The 21,033-nt window shown below is 38.6% G+C and overlaps 1 protein-coding gene across 6 annotated transcripts in view; it reads right to left on the reverse strand.

The window, feature by feature from the left end:
• Positions 1 to 13,253: 13,253 nt before the first annotated feature.
• HP1BP3 (heterochromatin protein 1 binding protein 3) overlaps positions 13,254 to 21,033 on the reverse strand; it is a 29,583-nt gene continuing 21,803 nt past the window's right edge. For 5 of the 6 annotated variants that reach the window (XM_063105552.1, XM_063105548.1, XM_063105551.1 and 2 more), the window contains 4 exons: positions 18,614 to 18,773; positions 16,949 to 17,060; positions 15,523 to 15,642; positions 13,254 to 15,037 (listed from right to left, as the gene is read on the reverse strand). In XM_063105552.1, coding sequence (XP_062961622.1) covers positions 14,743 to 15,037; positions 15,523 to 15,642; positions 16,949 to 17,060; positions 18,614 to 18,773 — 687 coding nt within the window. In that variant the 3' untranslated portion in view covers positions 13,254 to 14,742. The other variant, XM_063105554.1, reaches the window with a different exon arrangement.

Consider the following 21,033-nt stretch of genomic DNA (forward strand, 5'->3'; position numbering starts at 1 on the left):
GTTCCCATCCCCAGGGCGGGACAGAGCCCGGCTCGTAGGAGGCATTCAGTGATGGTCGTTTTGACTCGGCTCTTTGGGGAGCCGGGCTAGGCTCACGTTCCCTCCCGGAAGGCCGGGAACAGGGGTGTCGCGCATCCTCTTCGTCACTCTCTGCCCGCCGGGCTGTCCTCATAGAGGAACGAATGGTTGAGCCTGCGGGCTTGGCCCGGCACCCACCGAGAAGTCTCACAATGAACGTGGATCCCTGCACCCGGGCCGTGACCCTGCCCTTCGGGTTACACGGAAAGCCACTTAGACGGGGGACACGGGGGAGCAAAGCTATCCAGAGTGTCAGCCACAGCGCCCAGCTGGAGAGCCCTGTTCTCATCAGGCCAGGCGCCCTGTAGGTGCCAAAAAATAAGTAGCATATCCGAGGGGGCCAAGCCTCTGGTGTGTGTTAAATCTGAAGTCTGCAGAGAGAAAACACCAGAAACTGTCCACGCACCACACTACAGAAAAGCCAGGACACAGGGACTCAGGTCCAGTGGGAGGAAAAGCTGCTCCCAGGAGGTGAGCACCTTCACAAACACTTGCAGACCTGGGTTCGAGGGCCTCAGGGGAGTTCCTGAGCTGCCAGGTTTGAGCCACTCAGGCCATTCCCTTTGTCTCAGAGCATCTGGAGACCCTTCCAGAGGCAGCAGTGAGCTGTCATGGCCAGCGACGCGGTCCCACATCTGAGTGCTTCGTTTTACTAGACGCGGGACCTTGGGCAAATACCTTAACCAGCAATGCTCGAGTGCCCCATGTGTAAAGGAATGTTACTGTCGCCTGACTCAGCCTTGTGAGGATTTAAACGGGTTAACGTGGACCAGGTGGTCGGCTCAGTACCTGACCCGTAGTAAGTGCAGCGCTTGAGAAATATTAGCTGATATTAGACTTACTTTTATTCTTGAATTTCTTTTGGATGTGATCGGACGGTACGTGTTTACTGAGTTCCATGTGTCAAGTGCTCTGGGAAACCGTTTCACCACAGCCATCTGACGGCAGTGAGTCCAGAGACGGTTTACATGTTGGTCCTGCTCTCCGCAAATCCAATTTGTGAAACTCAGGGGACCCAAAGCATAAAAAGTTAATTCCTAGCTTTCCATTACACACACACACACACACACACACACACACACACGACTCACTAATCACTAATCACTAAATTCACACACACACACACACACATATACACACGACTCACTAATCACTAAATTCACAGTCTCCATTTTGAGAATATTCAGAGAAAACAACACAGGGCACAATTCTATTAAATAATGACTAACAAGTTTCTGGCTCATAAAGTTCATTCTGATACATAGAATTTAACTTTTTTTCTGTTTTTGTGGCTAGCCAGTACAGGAATCGAACCCTGGACCTTGGCGTCTGATACATGCAATTTAAAAAACAGTGACAGTAATTCGTTTCAGGTCAAAATGACAGAAGACCAAGGAATGAAATTCTGATGATGAAATTGTTAAAACCAGAGGGAGAATTCTGTTTTTTTTTTTTTTTTTTTTTTGGTGGATGACTGGTATGGGGATCCAAACCCTTGACCTTGGTGTTACCAAACACCATGCTCTAGCCAACTGAGCTTACCCACCAGCCCTAGAGGGAGAATTCTGCCTTCTATATCTTTTTCAGGAGGAAACAGAGGGTCACGATTTGAGTGGCAGAGGGGCCGGCCCGCGGCTCACTTGGGAGAGTGTGGTGCTGATAACACCAAGGCCACAGGTTCAGATCCTATATAGGGATGGCTGGTTAGCTCAGTTGGGAGAGCGTGGTGCTGACAACACCAAGTCAAGGGTTAAGATCCACTTACCAATTGTCTTTAAAAAAAAAAAAAAAAAAAAAAGATTTGAGTGGCGGGCACTGTGCTCAGTCCCAGGGATGTAGAAGTTTACAACAAAACACACAAAATACCACATAAACCAGATCTGGAAAGATATATGTGATCATAGTGAGTGACATTAGCTCCTGAGCTTACTGCCAACAAGGATTCCCTTTCTATTGGTCTTCACCCCTTTTCAGGAATAGTGTTTCAAAATCAAATGCATTTGTGATATTATGTATATATTTTGGTTTTCATCCATGTCCATGATTCTTTCGTCCATGATTGTTGGTTCTCAGCTCCTGTAAGCCTTATTATTTCCTAGTGACTACAGCAATAATATCTTTGTTAATTTGGCCTTCTGTCCTTGGTTCCTGAAGTAGCTCCTGGGCGACAGAGGTAAAAGACAGTCTCTTGTTATTTATAACAAGCCCTTTCAAACACAACTGAACTTACATTAATGAGGTGACTTATGGAAAACCCCTGGATACCACAGGATGGGAGGGGGCTGATTGTCCTGGGAATCAGCCATGTGCTCAGAGGTTTGGAACTTTAACCGCCCCCACCCCCTAATCTCAAGGGAGGGAGTGGTGGGGGAGAGGGTCTGAAGGTTGAGTTGGTCACCATTGGTCAATGATTTAATCAATCTTACCTATGTAATGAAGCTTCCATAAAAATCCAAAAGGACTGGGTTTGTGGGGGCTTGCGGATAGCAAACACGTAGGGGGTTTATATATCCATGTGCCTAGAGCGTGCTGCACCCCAGCTCCTTGAGTATGGAAGTTCTGCACCCCTTCCATCATACCTCATCCTTCATCTGTGTTTTTCGGATGTGCTTTATAATAAGCTGGAAAACATGTTTCCCTGAGTTGTGTCCATGAGTCCCCTGAGGCCTGGACTGTGACTAGTGTCTGAAGTGGGGACAGTCTTGTGGGGCTGAGCACTCAACCTGTGTGATCTGATGCTATCTCCAGGTAGTGTCAGAACTGAACTGAATTCCTCTAATTCAGGTGGTGTGTGCTGCAGAATTAATTGCTTTAAATCAGAGAAGAGAAGGAAATAAAGAGCATCCAGATTGGAAAAGATGAAGTCAAACTGTCCCTGTTTGCAGATGACATGATCCTATATATCGAACAGCCTAAAGCCTCTACAAAAAAACTCTTGGAGTTGATAAATGATTTCAGCACAGTAGCAGGATACAAAATCAACACACAAAAATCAGTAGCATTTCTTTTCTCCAATAGTGAACATGCAGAAGGAGAAATCAAGAAAGCCTGCCCATTTACAATAGCCACCAAAAAAATAAAATACTTAGGAATTGAGTTAACCAAGGAGGTGAAAAATCTCTATAATGAGAACTACAAACCACTGCTGAGAGAAATTAGAGAGGATACAAGAAGATGGAAAGATATTCCATGCTCTTGGATTGGAAGAATCAACATAGTGAAAATGTCCATACTACCCAAAGTGATATACAAATTCAATGCAATCCCCATCAAAATTCCAAAGACATTTTTCTCAGAAATGGAAAAAACTATTCAGACATTTATATGGAACAATAAAAGACCACGAATAGCCAAAGCAATGCTCAGCAAAAAAAATAAAGCTGGAGGCATAACACTACCTGACTTTAAGCTATACTACAAAGCTATAATAACCAAAACAGTATGGTACTGGCATAAAAACAGACACACTGACCAATGGAATAGAATAGAGAATCCAGAAATCAACCCACACACTTACTGCCATCTGATCTTTGACAAAGGCACCAAGCCTATTCACTGGGGAAGGGACTGCCTCTTCAGCAAGTGGTGCTGGGATAACTGGATATCGATATGCAGGAGAATGAAACTAGATCCATACCTCTCACCGTATACTAAAATCAACTCAAAATGGATTAAGGATTTAAATATACACCCTGAGACAATAAAACTTCTTAAAGAAAACATAGGGGAAACACTTCAGGAAATAGGACTGGGCACAGACTTCATGAATACGACCCCAAAAGCACGGGCAACCAAAGGAAAAATAAACAAATGGGATTATATCAAACTAAAAAGCTTCTGCACAGCAAAAGAAACAATTAAAAGAGTTAAAAGACAACCAACAGAGTGGGAGAAAATATTTGCAAAATATACATCTGACAAAGGATTAATATCCAGAATATATAAGGAACTCAAACAACTTTACAAGAAGAAAACAAGCAACCCAATTAAAAAATGGGCAAAAGAGCTAAGTAGGCATTTCTCTAAGGAAGATATCCAAATGGCCAGCAGACATATGAAAAAATGCTCAACATCACTCAGCATCCGGGAAATGCAAATCAAAACCACATTGAGATACCATCTAACCCCAGTTAGGATGGCTAAAATCCAAAAGACTATGAACGATAAATGCTGGCGAGGCTGCGGAGAAAAAGGAACTCTCATACATTGTTGGTGGGACTGCAAAATGGTGCAGCCTCTATGGAAAATGGTCTGGAGGTTCCTTAAACAATTGCAGATAGATCTACCATACGACCCAGCCATCCCACTGTTGGGAATATACCCAGAGGAATGGAAATCATCAAGTCGAAGGTATACCTGTTCCCCAATGTTTATCGCAGCACTCTTTACAATAGCCAAGAGTTGGAACCAGCCCAAATGCCCATCATCAGATGAGTGGATACGGAAAATGTGGTACATCTACACAATGGAATACTACTCAGCTATAAAAACGAATGAAATACTGCCATTTGCAACAACATGGATGGACCTCGAGAGAATTATATTAAGTGAAACAAGTCAGGCACAGAAAGAGAAATACCACATGTTCTCACTTATTGGTGGGAGCTAAAAATTAATATATAAATTCACACACACACATACACACATACACACACAAACCGGGGGGGGGGGGAAGAAGATATAACAACCACAATTATTTGAAGTTGATACAACAAACAAACAGAAAGGACATGGTTGGGGGGAGGAGGGGAGGGAGAAGGGAGGGAGGTTTTGGTGATGGGGAGCATTAATCAGCTACAATGTATATCGACAAAATAAAATTTAAAAAAAAAAAAAAAAAAGGAAGCTGTTAAAAAAAATAAAATAAAAATAAATAAATAAATAAATAAATAAATAAATAAATTAAAAAAAATGATTTCAGTGCAGTAGCAGGATACAAAATCAGCACACAAAAATCAGTAGCATTTCTATTCTCCAATAGTGAACATGCAGAAAGGGAAATCAAGAAAGCCTGCCCATTTACAATAGCCACCAAAAAATAAAATACTTAGGAATTGAGTTAACCAAGGATGTGAAAAATCTCTGTAATGAGAACTACAAACCACTGCTGAGAGAAATTAGAGAGGATACAAGAAGATGGAAAGATATCCCATGCTCTTGGATTGGAAGAATCAACATAGTGAAAATGTCCATACTACCCAAAGTGATATACAAATTCAATGCAATCCCCATCAAAATTCCAAAGACATTTTTCTCAGAAATGGAAAGAACTGTCCAGACATTTCTATGGAATAACAAAAGACCATGCATAGCCAAAGCAACGCTGAGCAAAAAATAAATAAATAAATAAAGCTGGAGGCATAACACTACCTGACTTTAAACTCTACTACAAATCTATAATAACCAAAACAGTATGGTACTGGCATAAAAACAGACACACTGATCAATGGAATAGAATAGAGAATCCAGAAATCAACCCACGCACCTACAGCCATCTGATCTTTGATAAAGGCACCAAGCCTATACACTGGGGAAGAGACTGCCTCTTTAGCAAATGGTGCTGGGAGAACTGGATATCAATATGCAAGAGAATGAAACTAGACCCATACCTTTCACCATACACACACTAAACTCAACTCAAAATGGATTAAAGAATTAAATATACACCCTGAAACAATAAAACTTCTTAAAGAAAACATAGGAGAGACACTTCAGGAAGTAGGACTGGACACAGACTTCATGAATACGACCCCAAAAGCATGGGCAACCAAAGGAAAAATAAACAAATGGGATTATATCAAACTAAAGAGCTTCTGCACAGCAAAAGAAACAATTAACAGAGTTAAAAGACAACCAACAGAGTGGGAGAAAATATTTGCAAAATATACATCTGACAAAGGATTAATATACAGAATATACAAGGAACTCAAACAACTTTACAAGAAAAAAACAAGCAACCCAATTAAAAAATGGGAAAAAGAGCTAAGTAGGCATTTCTCTAAGGAAGATATACAAATGGCCAACAGACATATGAAAAAATTCTCAATATCACTCAGCATTCGGGAAATGCAAATCAAAACCACACTGAGATACCATCTCACCCCAGTTAGGATGGCTAAAATCCAAAAGACTCTGAACGATAAATGCTGGCGAGGTTGCGGAGAAAAAGGAACTCTCATACATTGTTGGTGGGACTGCAAAATGGTGCAGCCTCTTTGGAAAATGGTATGGAGGTTCCTCAAACAATTACAGATAGATCTGCCATATGACCCAGCTATCCCACTGCTGGGAATATACCCAGAGGAATGGAAATCATCAAGTCGAAGGTATACCTGTTCCCCAATGTTCATCGCAGCACTCTTTACAATAGCCAAGAGTTGGAACCAGCCCAAATGTCCATCATCAGATGAGTGGATACGGAACTGTGGTATATCTACACAATGGAATACTACTCAGCTATAAAAAAGAATGAAATACTGCCATTTGCAATGACATGGATGGACCTAGAGAGAATTATATTAAGTGAAACAAGTCAGGCACAGAAAGAGAAATACCACATGTTCTCACTTATTGGTGGGAGCTAAAAATAAATAAATAAATTCACACACAAACAAAAAAAACCGGCGGGGGCGGGGGAAGAAGACACAACAATTACAATTCCTTGAAGTTGACATGACAAGCAAACAGAAAGGACATTGTTGGGTGGGAGTGGGGAGAGGGAGGAGGGAGGGAGGTTTCTGTAATGGGCCACAATAATCAACCACATTGTATATCGACAAAATGAAATAAAAAGAATTAATTGCTTTATGGTGGGGAAAACCCCACACATTTGGTCACAGAAGTCTTCTGTGTTGATTGTTGAATGAGTGAAAAAGTTTTTTTTGGTTTTTTTTTTCCACTCGTCATTTACACATTTGAAGTTCATTCCTTTCTTTTTATGTATGAATCAATGTAACTGTTGATCTGAGCTATTCCCCCAGGTTACTGAAGTCTATTGATCTAATTCCACTAAGAGCACAGTAACTCCAAGATTTTCAGGCTTAGTAAAATAATGTTATGGGCTGGCCAGTTAGCTCCATCGGTTAGAGCATGGTGCTAATAACACCAAGGTCCAGAGTTCAATCCCTGTACCAGCCAGCAAAGAAATACAAAATAAGGGTAAGTTAGACGCACAAGCTCAAACGTTTACATCAAAGGTAACAAACTTCAGTGGGTGTCAGCCATCTACCAGGCAAGTCAATCTAGTTCCACTCAGGACTGCAGCATCACCGCATCACCTGTCACATGTATCTAATTTTACATTCATGACAATACAGCTCTCAGGAGCCACCAAGTGTAGAACTTCAACCATGGAATTAATGGCTCAGTTGTACAGGAAGCCCAAAAGAGTTACCCATATTAAACAGGGGAAGGAGCGACAAAAAAGGCAAGCTGGGGCTGGGATGGGGTGGGAGTCATGATTGCTGAACATGTTAGCGCACATGCCATGCCATGGTATTTCCTGATGAGTCAACGACAATTACTAAACTTCACAGGTGTGAGCTTGCAATCACAATCTTCCCTTCTCTCTAAAATCCCAGAATCTGGTACTGGAGTTGCCAGCTGATGAATGTGAGTGGGAGGTACCACCACATCAGGGAGAAGCTGATCTCCAACAATAGAACTGAAAACTGCAGCCAAGATGGTGAGCTTGCAACAGGCCTCAGCACAGCAACATCTCATCCACACTGGCTTTTTCCAGCACATGCTTCCATCTGTTTCCTTGGTAACATTTTCCAATGTTGATAGGTCCTTTCACCCTTGAACACCATCATTCTGTTTTCTCAGGTATGTCCTGATGGCTGTCCCTGCCACTCACCCTCAATATTGTCCCCTCAAAATAAGTGACCTACAATAGTCTTATGGGCTGAATTGTGTCCCCCCCCACCAGCCCCCAAATTTATATGTTGAAGTCCTAACCTCCAGTACTACAAAATGTAACCATACCTGGAGATGGAGTCTTTAAAGAGGTAATTAAATTAAAATAATGTCATTACTGTGGGTCCTTATGTGATATTACTAGTGTTCTCATAAGAAGAGGAAATTTGGACACAGACCCAGAGGAAGGCGAAGTGACGACACCATGAGAAGACAGCCACTGACAAGCCAAGGGGAAAGGCCTGGAACAGATCCCTCATAGTCCTCAGAAAAACCAACCCTGCAAACCCCTTGGTCTCAGACTTCCAACCTCCAGAACTGTAAGACATTAAATTTCTGTTGTTTAAACTCCCAGTGTGTGGTACTTTGTTACAGCAGCCCTAGCAAACTTTTACAGACAGTGATTAAAATAAGATTTGTTTTAATCCATTCAGAAAACAGGCCACACACAACACTGCTGCCTGATTCCTCTTCCTTGTGTATTCTGGTTGACGGAAAGTGTGGAGGTTATTCTATCAACGAAATGTCAGAGCTGGAGGAGCTGCGACGGAGATGTACTCTAGTCCAACTCTCTCTCTTTTCCAGTGGAGAACCAGAAGATTACGTGACTCACTTGAGATTGTGCTGCTGTTCTAGATCCAAAGTGGACACAGTCTAGGTGCCTGGACTCACCCTCTCGGAGGGTAACAGCTAGGGCACTGCCTCTCGTGTTTTCCAAGGACAGAGAATCTGCACTTCCTGGGATCAGGCAATAGAGCCTAAAGTGCTCTTGTTGCTTTATTTCTAGGAAATCTCATTTCATCTTAACTCTTGTGGACTTTGCCCTCCCTTCCATTTGTTTCAGTATTACCATTAATGATAGCACTGCCACCACCCCAACCCTAATACCTTTGAATAAAACTGATGCCCCAGAAAGAGGTACCATGTTTATATTGTATCCCATTTCCGAAGCAGGGGAGCAAGGAATGGTTCCTAGAACTTTCCCAACTAAAAAGTAGTTCTGAAAATAGAGGACCCCTTCCCAGAAACACTTTTTTGAAATTTTGTTGCCAGAGACAAATCAAATAGAACTAGGGATACACTTCAGAAAGTAAGGAAAAGCAGGTAATATCAAATACTATCTAAAATAATGCCTAGTTTAAAAACTTAAGCTGGTAATATTTAATGGAGATTTTTTTTTTTTTTTTAAATGTTGTGCACCAAGTAAGCTTGTTTCCTCTGTAGCCCTGCTCTTCATCCACCCTGGTAAGTAAGCCAGCTGAGGCCCCAGGTTGGACCCAGGCGGTAGCTGATGGCTACCTAGGCCTCTGGTGGCCACAACTGAGAAGCGACTCACATCTCTTGCCCACCTGGCTTCTCTTCTCCACCCATTGGCTTATGAAACTCAAGGCTGTATAAGTTTCTTCCTTTTTGCTCTCCTGCTCATCTTTTATTTAACAAGTAAGCTCCAAGCTGTCTAAAAACCTGATTTTAAAATATGCTAGTCAAAAAACCCCCCTGCTAATCCCTATTAATTTTCTGACATGACCCTCTTATACCTTGTTGCCAGAGGTTTTGCTACCTGGGCTATCAGTGTACAGAAGCACTGAGGAAGGCGTGGAGGAAAGATGCTTACGATTAAGTCAGCCAGGCCTGGGTTTATGTCTACTCCATCACTTATTATACAAATGCTTAATATTGGGAATATCAGCTAAAATTGGGAATAATTTCATACATCTTTGAGAAAATATCTGTGAGAATTTGGGATAATGTGATTTAAACATCTAGCAGTTTAAACAATAAAACCAAACTTGTGAAATTGGATGTTTTGTTTTAAAAATAACTGTAGTGTAGTGAACACAGTTCAATCTTTCTTTGATACCTGAGACTCTCACATTGCTTCTAAGTGGTTATTCTGAAAAAGCAAGGGTTGTAAATTCAGAGCCCACTGTTTTACAGATGAGGAAATCAAGGCTCAGGGAGATTAAGGCAGCAGCCAAGGTCACACAGTTGGTAAGTGACATAGCTACAGATGTTAGGAAACTGGGCTGAATGGTGTACTCCAATCAGGAGTCAATCTCAATTTTGAACTGGTAAAAATTTCTTATTCTATATAGTCAGCAAACATGAGTTACAAAATCAGGTAACATAAGGGATTTAAGTTTGACATGGGAAGAATTTCATCAGAGCAAAAATTCTTAAATGGTAAAATAGATGAGGATGTTGTGAAACTCTGGGTTTTAGAAAAGAGTATCTGTGGGTATCAGGCAAACAAAGCAAAGATAGCAGGAGAGACTGGATGACTGTTTTCTTTCACAATCATGAGCATAAGAGCAAGGATTTCTAACATTCCAGCTCATGATTACTAAGCGGATATCATGTCCAAAAAATTCAGTTGTCTGAAAATTTCCATTCTGAAATTTCTCTTCCTTCCTGAAATACAAGTTAACAGTTTAACGAATAATTCACTTAGCAACATAAAAGTTCTGACAAAAGCTGTGGTTTCTGTGGGGGGAACTCTCAAGTACCTGCATTCTATGAAATAAAAGAATTCACAGGGTGATGAATTCTCCTGTATGTAATAAACAAATTGTAAGGAAACCAGAACATGTTCCACAGCTAGGATAAGTACACGTACGGTGTCCTTAAAAAAAACTTAGGGCAGCCTAGATAACATTTCCCAGTAATCCAAGGTCTAATTTTCACAGTAATCAAACTTAAATGCCACACTGACTTAATTATTAGCAAATTTGACTTCATAATCTTATTTCCAAGTCCTCTGCACTTAATTAAGTCCTTTCCCTTTCATGAGTAGAATATGGAGTCAGTGGGCTGTAGGACAAGAGAAGAATTCAGACACTTTAGGTTGCTAAGGGGCAGGTCCAAAGGTAGTGAGTTATCTCCATTGACTGTTCAGTCAGTTACAGATCAAACTCCTTGTTCTACTCTTTCATCCTTTCTCACTACTGCACTTGACTAGTCTTAAAAAAAAAATTGCTGAAGGGAGGCCATCAAGATGGCTCTGCTTTCAGTGTCTGGGTTTTAATTCTGACTTTGGCACTCACTATGACCTGGAGCAAGTTAGCAAACCTCACTCTGTGCCTGTTTTCCCCTCTGTAAAATAAGTAGTAAACAATGACCATCTCACACGGTTGCTAAGACTAAATGAGATAATATATGTACAGAGTCCAACATGCAGAAGAAACTCAACTAGTATCAGCTATTATCACTATTTTTATGTTAAGTAATGAGCCAACTTTATAACTATACTTTATCAAACATATCAAGCCACCATAGAGAAAAGCCTCCTTGCTAAGCAAAAACTTAACAGCAAATAGTGTTTAAAAAGCCACTGAAGTTAAAAATCTTGTGGAGAATGAGTCATAAGGAAGGAAGAACATAGTAATAAAGATGGTAGAGACTAGTTTCTTAAAAAAGTAAAACTTAATGGAGCTGATAAGGGATACTGTTTAGCCATCTATAAAAACAAATCTCTGCCAAGTGGTTCATAAGCCGAGAGCTTCAACACCTCTGGTTCTTTAGCTTTAGCTCTGCAGAAGTGAATGACCATCTATCTGTCCCATCATGAAAATAAAAAGCAACGCTTCTTGTTAGCGTTGTAATGTCAATCAGAACCTCTGAGGTAATAGTTGAATAATGGTCTTTTTCCAAGTAAGAATAGAATGTCTCTTCTTTAATGAATAAAATTAGAATTTCTGCTTAACCCCAAAAGAGATCAAGTAATTAATATGATTTTTCAGGTTCCAAAGGTAAGAACCTTAACTATAATCCTAAACTTTCTAAGTTTCTCTTAGTTGGCTAAATACAGTAGTAAATAAACATGACTGACAACTTTTTTCTCCTGACCTATCAGGATGGCAAGAGTATCTCAATCTGAGCAAGAAAAATTTCATAGGCTCTTTAAGAATAGGTTAGTAACCTTGACTAGGTCTAACAAAATTTGGTAAAAGAGAAATGATGGAAAAAAAGTCAAAAGTATTGGCATATTGTATAGCTCTTGCTTTCATTTCATTTTCCTGTTAATTATACCCAATAGACAATTAAAACATAAACCTGTTTTCTAAGATTTATATAGGACCAGGCTTCCTTTAATAAGTCCATGTGGATTGTTAGCATCAAGTTCCATCTGTGTTGAATTCTTTTGTCATATTACTAAGGGAAGGTATCCATGTTTCTGAGCAATAGTATCTTTTCTCTCTCATTTTGAAGGTTAAGGAGCCAATATTCTTTCTCCCAGTGCTTTCTGAGATTCATTTATCAAAGGTAGCTTGTAGGTAGTCTCAGAGTATGTGAAACACTATAAATGAGCTTCCTAAGTCACTCTCAGAGTAGTGAGCCATTGATCCATGCTAACAATCTCTAGGGATTACCTTTTGGGTTTGCTATTTCCCTTCCAGTAACACAGAAGTAAAAATTAAAAATCTGTTCTGCTCCTTTAGAATGCATGGAAGGGAAAATCAAACATTCCTTTATTTCATCATAAGAAAAGTGCCTGTCTCTGAAGTTGGGGATTTTCACTAAAGAGTGAATGGTCTTCCTGGAGTCTTTTCCCCTCACATAATGCTGAACCAACACGTCCTTATCTAAACTTTCTGAAGTCAACAGCATGTCAGAGTTGGAAGGGACTTTAAATGATCTAAACTTCTTACACCACACTTAAGTGCCTGATGTACAATACAGCCACCAGATGATTATTCAGTAGTAAATCTATTTAAAAGTAATATCATAAAATAAAGAAAACCACCAAAATCCTCCAACTTGTGATTCCAGAATTCTTTGCACAGGTACTAATACCCACATTATTAAGTATTATTACTTGCCAAATATTACAATAGAAAATAGAATTACTTTCTCGAATTAGGTCTCTAGGGTTTATCTGTTAATCTTTGCAGTGCTGTAGATTCTTTCTACTCCAAGGATTTATGTGAACATTGAACATTCACTGAATATGACAGACTAGACTCTGATCTTAAAAACAATCCTGATTTTTTTTTTTTTTTGACAGCTGGCCAGTACGGGAATCTGAACCCTTAAAAAATAGTCCTGATTTTTTAAACCTTTGATTCATTAAATAATCAACATTCAACCTATCTAGAAACATTATTTATCATCAGTATAAGAATTCAAAAGCAAATAAACTGGAGTTTGTATTCAAAAAGGAAAATGATGGTGTCCACTGCAAAAAGTAGAAAAGACTCAAAGGGCAACACTTAGCTACTACTGAGGATATACTAGAAACTTTTAAATATAAGCTATAATTCAGCAGCTTTTAAAATTTCATGTTTATTCATATTTTTCAAAATATATGTACATAAAAAAGGAAGATTTACAACAGGAAAGATTGCCTTACATGCAACACAAATTCCCATGAACTCATGATGGGATCACACGATTATGATCTAATTCAAGCCAATCTTCTCAAGTCCATTTCCCAGCCGTGCTTCAGGCTAAGAAAGGGATCCCAGGAGACAATGCAAGTGGAATGAATATGAAACAAACATCTTTTGCCTCTGGCAGCACTCAAGGGGCCAGAAGATTACACCAAAAAGTTTAAGACAAGTAAAATGTCAAGTGCCACAGGGAAGATAAATGGTAACCAGAAGTCGGTATTTCTCAAGTAGAAAGCTATTACTATTTAACACAACTTCACAATACTGAAACAAATACAAATAAGAAAGGGTTAGGTAGTTGGGCTTCATTTGCTTTTTTTTTTAGTATCTCAAAAAGGAAGCCACTTGCTTGATATCAAAAGTGCTGTGGAAAGAAAGGAGGGGAAAAAAACCCACAGATGAATCTGGAATCTAGTTTATTTTAGCAAATTGTATGTTTTTTCACTTAACATTTCTACATTAGCAACAATGTAACTCTCCAACATTTCCTTATAAAAAAGGCAAACAGGAAATAACAACTCATGCTCCAAATATTAAAAAATATATTTAAACATTTGATCAAGAAGATTTTATGTTCTCATTTTTGGTAACACAGGCAACACCAGAAATCACAGATTCAATATATATTCCCTTTCAGTCAAAAACCAAGTGGTGTAAAGAACTTGTGCTTACTGTTAAGGGAATGCAATGCTCTAGGCCAGTGAAAAATACGTGTAAATTGATCAATGTGAAAAGTGGCCCAAAGGAGCTGTGCATCTTCAGAATCTAATGAGATCATACTGGTTTTGGTTAATTCCAAAAGCTAAAATGTCTCTGTGTTTATAGTTGGAGAGAAAGGGTTAGTAGAATGGTTTTTATAAATAAGATTAACTATTATAGCTATAACTGAAATCTCCAGGCAGGAGGATTTACAATTCAGTCAGTGCTATACTGCCTCCTTTTTACTTCTAGCACCTGACCAGCATCCTGCTCTTGATGCTTTCTACCAATATAAAATTTTTCCAACTGTTTAGATAAAACTGGAAGGGGGGGAAAAAAAAGCCAAAGCTGACCATAAAAAAAAAAAAAAAAAAAGCGGTGTTCAGGGTACAGGGAGCAAAGAGGACAAGTACAGATTACATAGTTTAGGAAAGTCAAGGATTATTGCAGAAATTAAAATGACTGAGGGAAGGGGCAGGCACCAAGAACAGCACCTAAAGCTAACAAATGCCTAAACTGGTTTATTTATATTCCCTCCCCACAATGTTCATAGGGGAGAAAAACAATGTAGTTTTAAAAGCATCAAAGCTAAAATGCACACTGACCTTAGAAAATAAGATTTTGAATTTCATCATGATACCCTTTTTTCCTATAAAATTTACTTTTTTGCTTTGAAAGACTTCTTCATGGTGGATTTGCCCTTGCCAGGCAGTTTTACTTCTTTTCTCGCACTGGTTGCAGGCTTCTTTGAAGAACTACCACTAGGCTTCTTAATGACTGAGGGTGAGGGTCTGGCTTTCTTGGCAGGAGTTTTGGCCTTAGGAGGGGCTTTCTTCGGCAGGGGCCTAACTTTCCCCCGCTGGGAAGCTGGGACTTTAGGTGCAGGCTTGGACCCTCTCTGTTTCAGGGATGCAGCTTTCCCTGGGGACTTGGCTGGGGTTTTCTTCTGCAACCTGTGAGAACCAAAAAGCAAAGGCAAACACTTAGTATATGAGAGATTCACTTTGCCAGGACAACCAGATGCTTCGCCGAAAATTAAATATCATATGTAGAAGTCACCTATATTAAGAACGGGAATGTGACTTAATTTTTACTAGAGGCTTTACTAAAACTGTATAAAAATCCAACTACTTCATGGACCTCTACATGTAATACCATGACTTTTTTCCTAGGAAAATATGAAATTAATTTTCTTTGAATAACTAAACTATGGATATATATGTTTGACCGAAGAGTAAATTACAGTCACAGTGCTTCCTAAGTTCAGAGCCCCTGAATTTTTAAGGGAGAAGATAAATTCAAATGTTACACAAAGAACTTGAGAAGGGTCCTAAGTTGTTGTTAAAATACTTTCCTATTTTCAGCCCTCCTATTAGTACCATTTTCACCTCTAAGACTATTATCTCCCCCACAAGGAGGGTTTTTCACACATTCACACCTTCTCTTAGGGGGTGGCTCTTCGTCCTCAGAGTCTTCTTCTGATGACTCGTCTTCGTCTTCATCGTCCTCCTTGTCTTTAGAATCATCTGGCTCTTTCTTTGGAAATAGAACTCCTGGGCTATGAAAGAAAAAGAAAAAAAGATTGGATAAAACAGAAGTCCCACATAGGACAAGGAAAATCTTATGAACCTGGGTGCTCTTCCCTGGATATTTCCACTTCTTCCCACTCTCCCCTCAAAATGCCAAATTAAGTTACAAATATCAGGTTATAATTTAACCTATTTTGAATACACATACAAAGTTATAACAAATCTGTAAAAGTCTCAGACCAACCTCATTCCCTTCCTCCCATCATTTAATAAAATCGATCCTTAATAATTTATTTAGTAAACAATTAAACTCCTGATATGTGTCTGGTTCTGTATTAGCCACTGATTACACTGCAGTGAACAGTATGCATGGCAGTCTACACTTTTTGCCCTCATTATACTGGCAAGTGACCTCAAAGTCATACAAAAAAAAAGAGAGACCCCAAAATCTCTTCAAAGTTTTAAAGAAATTCAGTAAGGATCCCCTAACTCTTCTTTGCCCTTAATGGTAGAAATCTTGATTCCTTTGATTAACACATCCTTAAATTATAACATGTTTTACTTTACTTTCTTTGACAGCCAGTTGGCACGGGGAAAAGTTATAACATTTTATGTGTATAACTTTAATAATTAAATTTAATGTTTAATGTTTGAAAAATTCCAATAATATGCATTCAATGAAGTAACATTTACATTTGTACACAAAGAACAATATAAGAAAGTTACACTGTAGTCTTGCTAGAATAAGGTCTTGGTGGTAAATATCATAGCACTTTTATTAGTAATGAAAATATAAGAAGGCTACAGCACCAGTGCACAAAACAATGCTTGGCTCATAGGAGGTGCTCAATACATTTTTTGTTTCAATGAATAAATACGGTATGTACGAGAAACGGGTTTTCTAATAAACGTCCCTGTCTCTACAGTATGAAGAAGGCAGAGTTAGGATTCTTAGAAGCAGTCAATGTTCTCCTCACTTGATACTGGACAATTAAAACATGTATATAATACTCTAATAATCTTCCCATTATTATCGTTTACTTGATAAAGAAAGAATGAACATCAAATGATCGTCCAATGATCTCAAATAATCTGATGCTTGAATTCAGAACAGCTGATTAACAACAAGCTTTAGCAGGACAGATAAAACTCCTCTGTTCTTATATGAAAACTTTTTGCTCAAAAATGATCCTGCCTTAAGTAGTCTTTATTTTCAAATATTTCCACTTCAGTGTAATAGTAATAAGGTAAAATAAGTTAAACCAAACCTATAACCTAGAATCTGATTTTATATTTATATTGACCAGCACTTTACACTATGTGGTAGGTGCTTACCTTGGGTAATAGGGAAAACAGAGCTGAAAAGTGCCACTGAATCCTTTACCAGAAATCTGTTCCATCCACCCATTCTTTTCACATTTCTGTAAGGTTTTCTTCAGTAAATGCACTGAACAAAAAATTCAAAAATGAAGCAAGTTATCTAGTTGTTCGGATTTGAGAATTCTCTTAACCACAATTAGATGCCCTTCAATGTCCTGTCACATACAGTAACTGACAAATGCTAAGTCAATCTTTTGTGGTCAAAGGTATTAATTCACTAAACATTTATTTAATGCTCATAGATTTGGCAAGAGTTAAATCATAATGAAAATACACATTACAAATTGTTGAGTCAAATTCCTCATTTCACAGAAAAGGAAGTAGGAACCTAGAGTGGTTAAATGACTTGGGCCCAGAGTGGTTAAGTGATTTGAGCTAAGGCAGCACATAACAGCAGACCTAAAATAAAATATTTGTATCCATTCTTTCAAATATCTATTATGTACCTATAGGTATTGAAAATTATCTAGAAGAATATCAGTGAAGATTAACAGAACCAATTTCTCATAAATCAGCAAATAGCAAAACAAGTGAAGGCCACACCATCTTACACACAGAAATATCAAAAATGTATTTAAGGGTGATTCAGTGTCAAAAAACAGCTGCAAAGGGCCGAGCCCGTGGCGCACTCGGGAGAGTGCGGCCCTGGGAGCGCGGTGACACTCCCGCCGTGGGTTCGGATCCTATATAGGAATGGCCGGTGCACTCACTGGCTGAGTACCGGTCACGAAAAAGACCAAAAAATAAATTAAATAAATAAATAAATAAATAAATAAATAAATAAAACAGCTGCAAAATCAGTGAAACTGAAAAGGTTAATAACTAAATTCATCTTCTCTTAAAACACTCAGCCAACAGAGAAAATCATAAAATAGTCTATATATTTTAAGTACAAAAGGGAAAGATAAAATACCAATTTTCAAAGTAGATAAGAAAACAATCAGAAAGTATTCCTTCATAATGTTAAAAATACATATTGCATATATGTTAAAGTCAATATTCAGACTTCAAAATTACCCATTTATTTAAATTACCAATATATTCTAGTTTGCATTTTTTGTTAGTTACTTAATTTCCGTATTCCTCACTCTATATCATTGTGTCTGTTCCAGTGGTTCATTGAGAGGTTATCCAATCTCACTAATCCATAAGTGATAATGCTGCTAAGGCAAGGTGTCTAATCTTAAATCACCATCTCCTAGGGTAAATATACTTTACTGAAATAAGGTATTTTCTGTTATAAGGATTAAGTCAAGAAATAATCTAAGCAGTAAGTATTCTAAAACCCTTGTTTGGTTTCAAGGTGAATCTAGATGTTTTGGTAAACATTCAGAAGTAGGTAAAAATATACTATAATTGAAAGGTGTTTTGAACCTAGAGATTTATCTAAATTACAATGAAAGTATCAGAAAAATCTTTACAGCAAAGTAAAATCAACTTCTGATCGGCATATACTGTAAATTTTTTTTCTTTTTGTAAATAATCAATTTCTTAGTTTTTCACAGTGAGAAGCTAGTGCATTAGTAGTATGATCTCTGCTGTTTTTTCCCCAAGAAAATTCCCTTAATCCCAGTTAAATGCACACATCTCTGAGTCTTACTTTGATAGTTAGAGTCTTACTTTGATAGTTAGAATTGGTCCCTGGGTGGTTCTCCAGGACATACTTCTTCAGAGCAGTGGTAGAGCAGGTCTTCGGTTCATTCATGGCAGCAATGGCAGACAAGATTGCATATTCCATCAGGCTTCCACCAAGCAGGGGTTTCTCCCCTGATTTCTTCAGCTGTTTTCCAAGGAGGAAGAGAAAAGCATCAAGACAACACTCTCCCAAAGCAGGTCAAGACAAGACTCCTCTGCACCAGGTGGGTCGGAGTTCCTGCATTAGCACAGATATGTTTTACAATAAATTGTCAGGTTAGGGACTTTCTCTTCCCATCCACCAGGTACTCAATCTAACTGAGGAGTCCCAACCCTCGTGTGATATATTCTCCATCTATCCTCCATCCACCCTAAAAAGCAAGAGCCAACCTAACCCAAAGACACCGACAGCTCCACCCCAAAAAGCAGAGTTAACTTGTTAGGCCCCCAATAAACTAAGACTCTTTCGAGAATACTTCCTTTTTCTGAACCTGAAAAATGAAGTAGTTACAAAAACAATAATGTCTTTTTAATCCTATAAGAAAGACAGCAAAGAAAAATTTTGGTAAAAATTTAGGGTATCATACAACAGATAATTACATAGTATATTTCAAAGCTGAAAGGATGGGGAACAAAGGTTAGCACCAATAAGCACAGAGGAAAATGAGGAAATTAAGCATGTTCTATAACAATGATTCCCAAAGAGTGGCCCACAAAACCCTGGGGGTTCCTGAGACCCTTTTTCAAGGGATCTGCAAGGTCAAAACTATTTCATAATAAAAATAAGATGTGATTTGCCCTTTTTCACTGTGCTGACATTTGCACTGATGGTGCAAAAGAAACAGTGGTAAAGTCACTGCCACTTTACCACAGATCAAGGCAAAGGCACAAAAATGTACCAGTAGTTATCATCTTCCTCACTGCTACACACTTATGGTTAAAAAAAAAAACAAAAAACAAAAAACAAAAAAACCCTCGCCAGTTTCACTTAGGAATGCTGTTGATAAAGGAGTAAAAAATATTTTATATTAAATGTCAACCCTGAGTGTGTATCTTTTTAATATTTTATGGGACAAAACAGAAAGAATGCATTAGGTATATCTGCTACATATGGAGGTATCGTGGTCTTAAGGAAAAGCACCTGAGTGAGTTACGAGCTGAACTAGTTGTATTTTTCATGGAATACCCTTTTTACTTGAAGGAACAAGTGACAGATAAACTATGGTTATTCAGACTTGGGTATGGGGTAGACATTATATTGAAAATGAATTAAGTAAGCCTGTCGTCACTTTAAGAAAAACAACAGTATTCACTGCCAATGATAAAATTCAACCTTTCAGGAGAAAATTCAAATTGTAGAAAACTTGTATCTATTGCTGTGAGCTTGGTATCTTCCCAATAATTAAAAATACTGTTCTTATGAGACCAATGGCTGATCCTAATGATTGTAATTTTTCTTTTTTTTTTTTTTGTGACCGGTAAGGGGATCGTAACCCTAGGCTTGGTGTCATCCGCACTGCGCTCAGCCAGTGAAAGCACCGGCCATCCCTATATAGGATCCAAACCCGCGGTGGTAGGAGCGCCGCTGCACTCCCAGCACCGCACTCTCCCGAGTGAGCCACAGGTCGACCCCTAATGATTGTAATTTTTGTTACTGTCTGATGAAATGTCAACATTTTGAGAATTTGCATAACTCAACAAGCCACTATTTTCCAAAAGACCAATCCATTATGTTACAAAATTATGCATGGTTAAAAGATCTACTCAGAGTTCAAGATAAACCAATGAATTTTAAGGTAACAGAGTACACAATAAGTTCCCTAATATGGTTTCAGGTTCCACGTGGCAACTAACCTTTAAGAAATTACCACAAAAATCAATATAACAGACTGTATCAACAGAATAAAGAACACAAACCACATAGTCATCTCAATAGACACAGAACAGCATTTGACAAATCCAATAACCACTCATGATAAAAACTCCCAACAAACTAGTAACAGAAGAGAACTTTTTCAACCTGATCACAAACCTCTATGAAAAACCTACAGCTGACTTAATGGTTAAAGACTAAATGCTTTTCTCTCTAAGATGGGGAATAAGACAAGGATGTCTGCTCTCACCATTTCTACTTAACACTGTACTGCAGGTTCTATCCAGAGCAATCGGGCAAGAAAAAGAAGTAAAAGACTTCCAGATTGGGAAGGAAGATGTAAAATCGTCTTTACTTGCAGATAACGTAATCCTGTATGTAGAAAATATTAAGGAATCCACAAAAAAAACTACCAGAACTAATAAATGAGTTCAGTAAGGTTGCAGGATACAACATTAATAGACAAATCAATTATACTTCTACAGAACAGCATGAACAATCTAAAAATGAAAATAAGAAAACACCTCCATTC

The sequence above is a fragment of the Cynocephalus volans genome, chromosome 8 (genome assembly GCF_027409185.1).
Source record: "Cynocephalus volans isolate mCynVol1 chromosome 8, mCynVol1.pri, whole genome shotgun sequence".
NCBI classification, from domain to species: domain Eukaryota; kingdom Metazoa; phylum Chordata; class Mammalia; order Dermoptera; family Cynocephalidae; genus Cynocephalus; species Cynocephalus volans.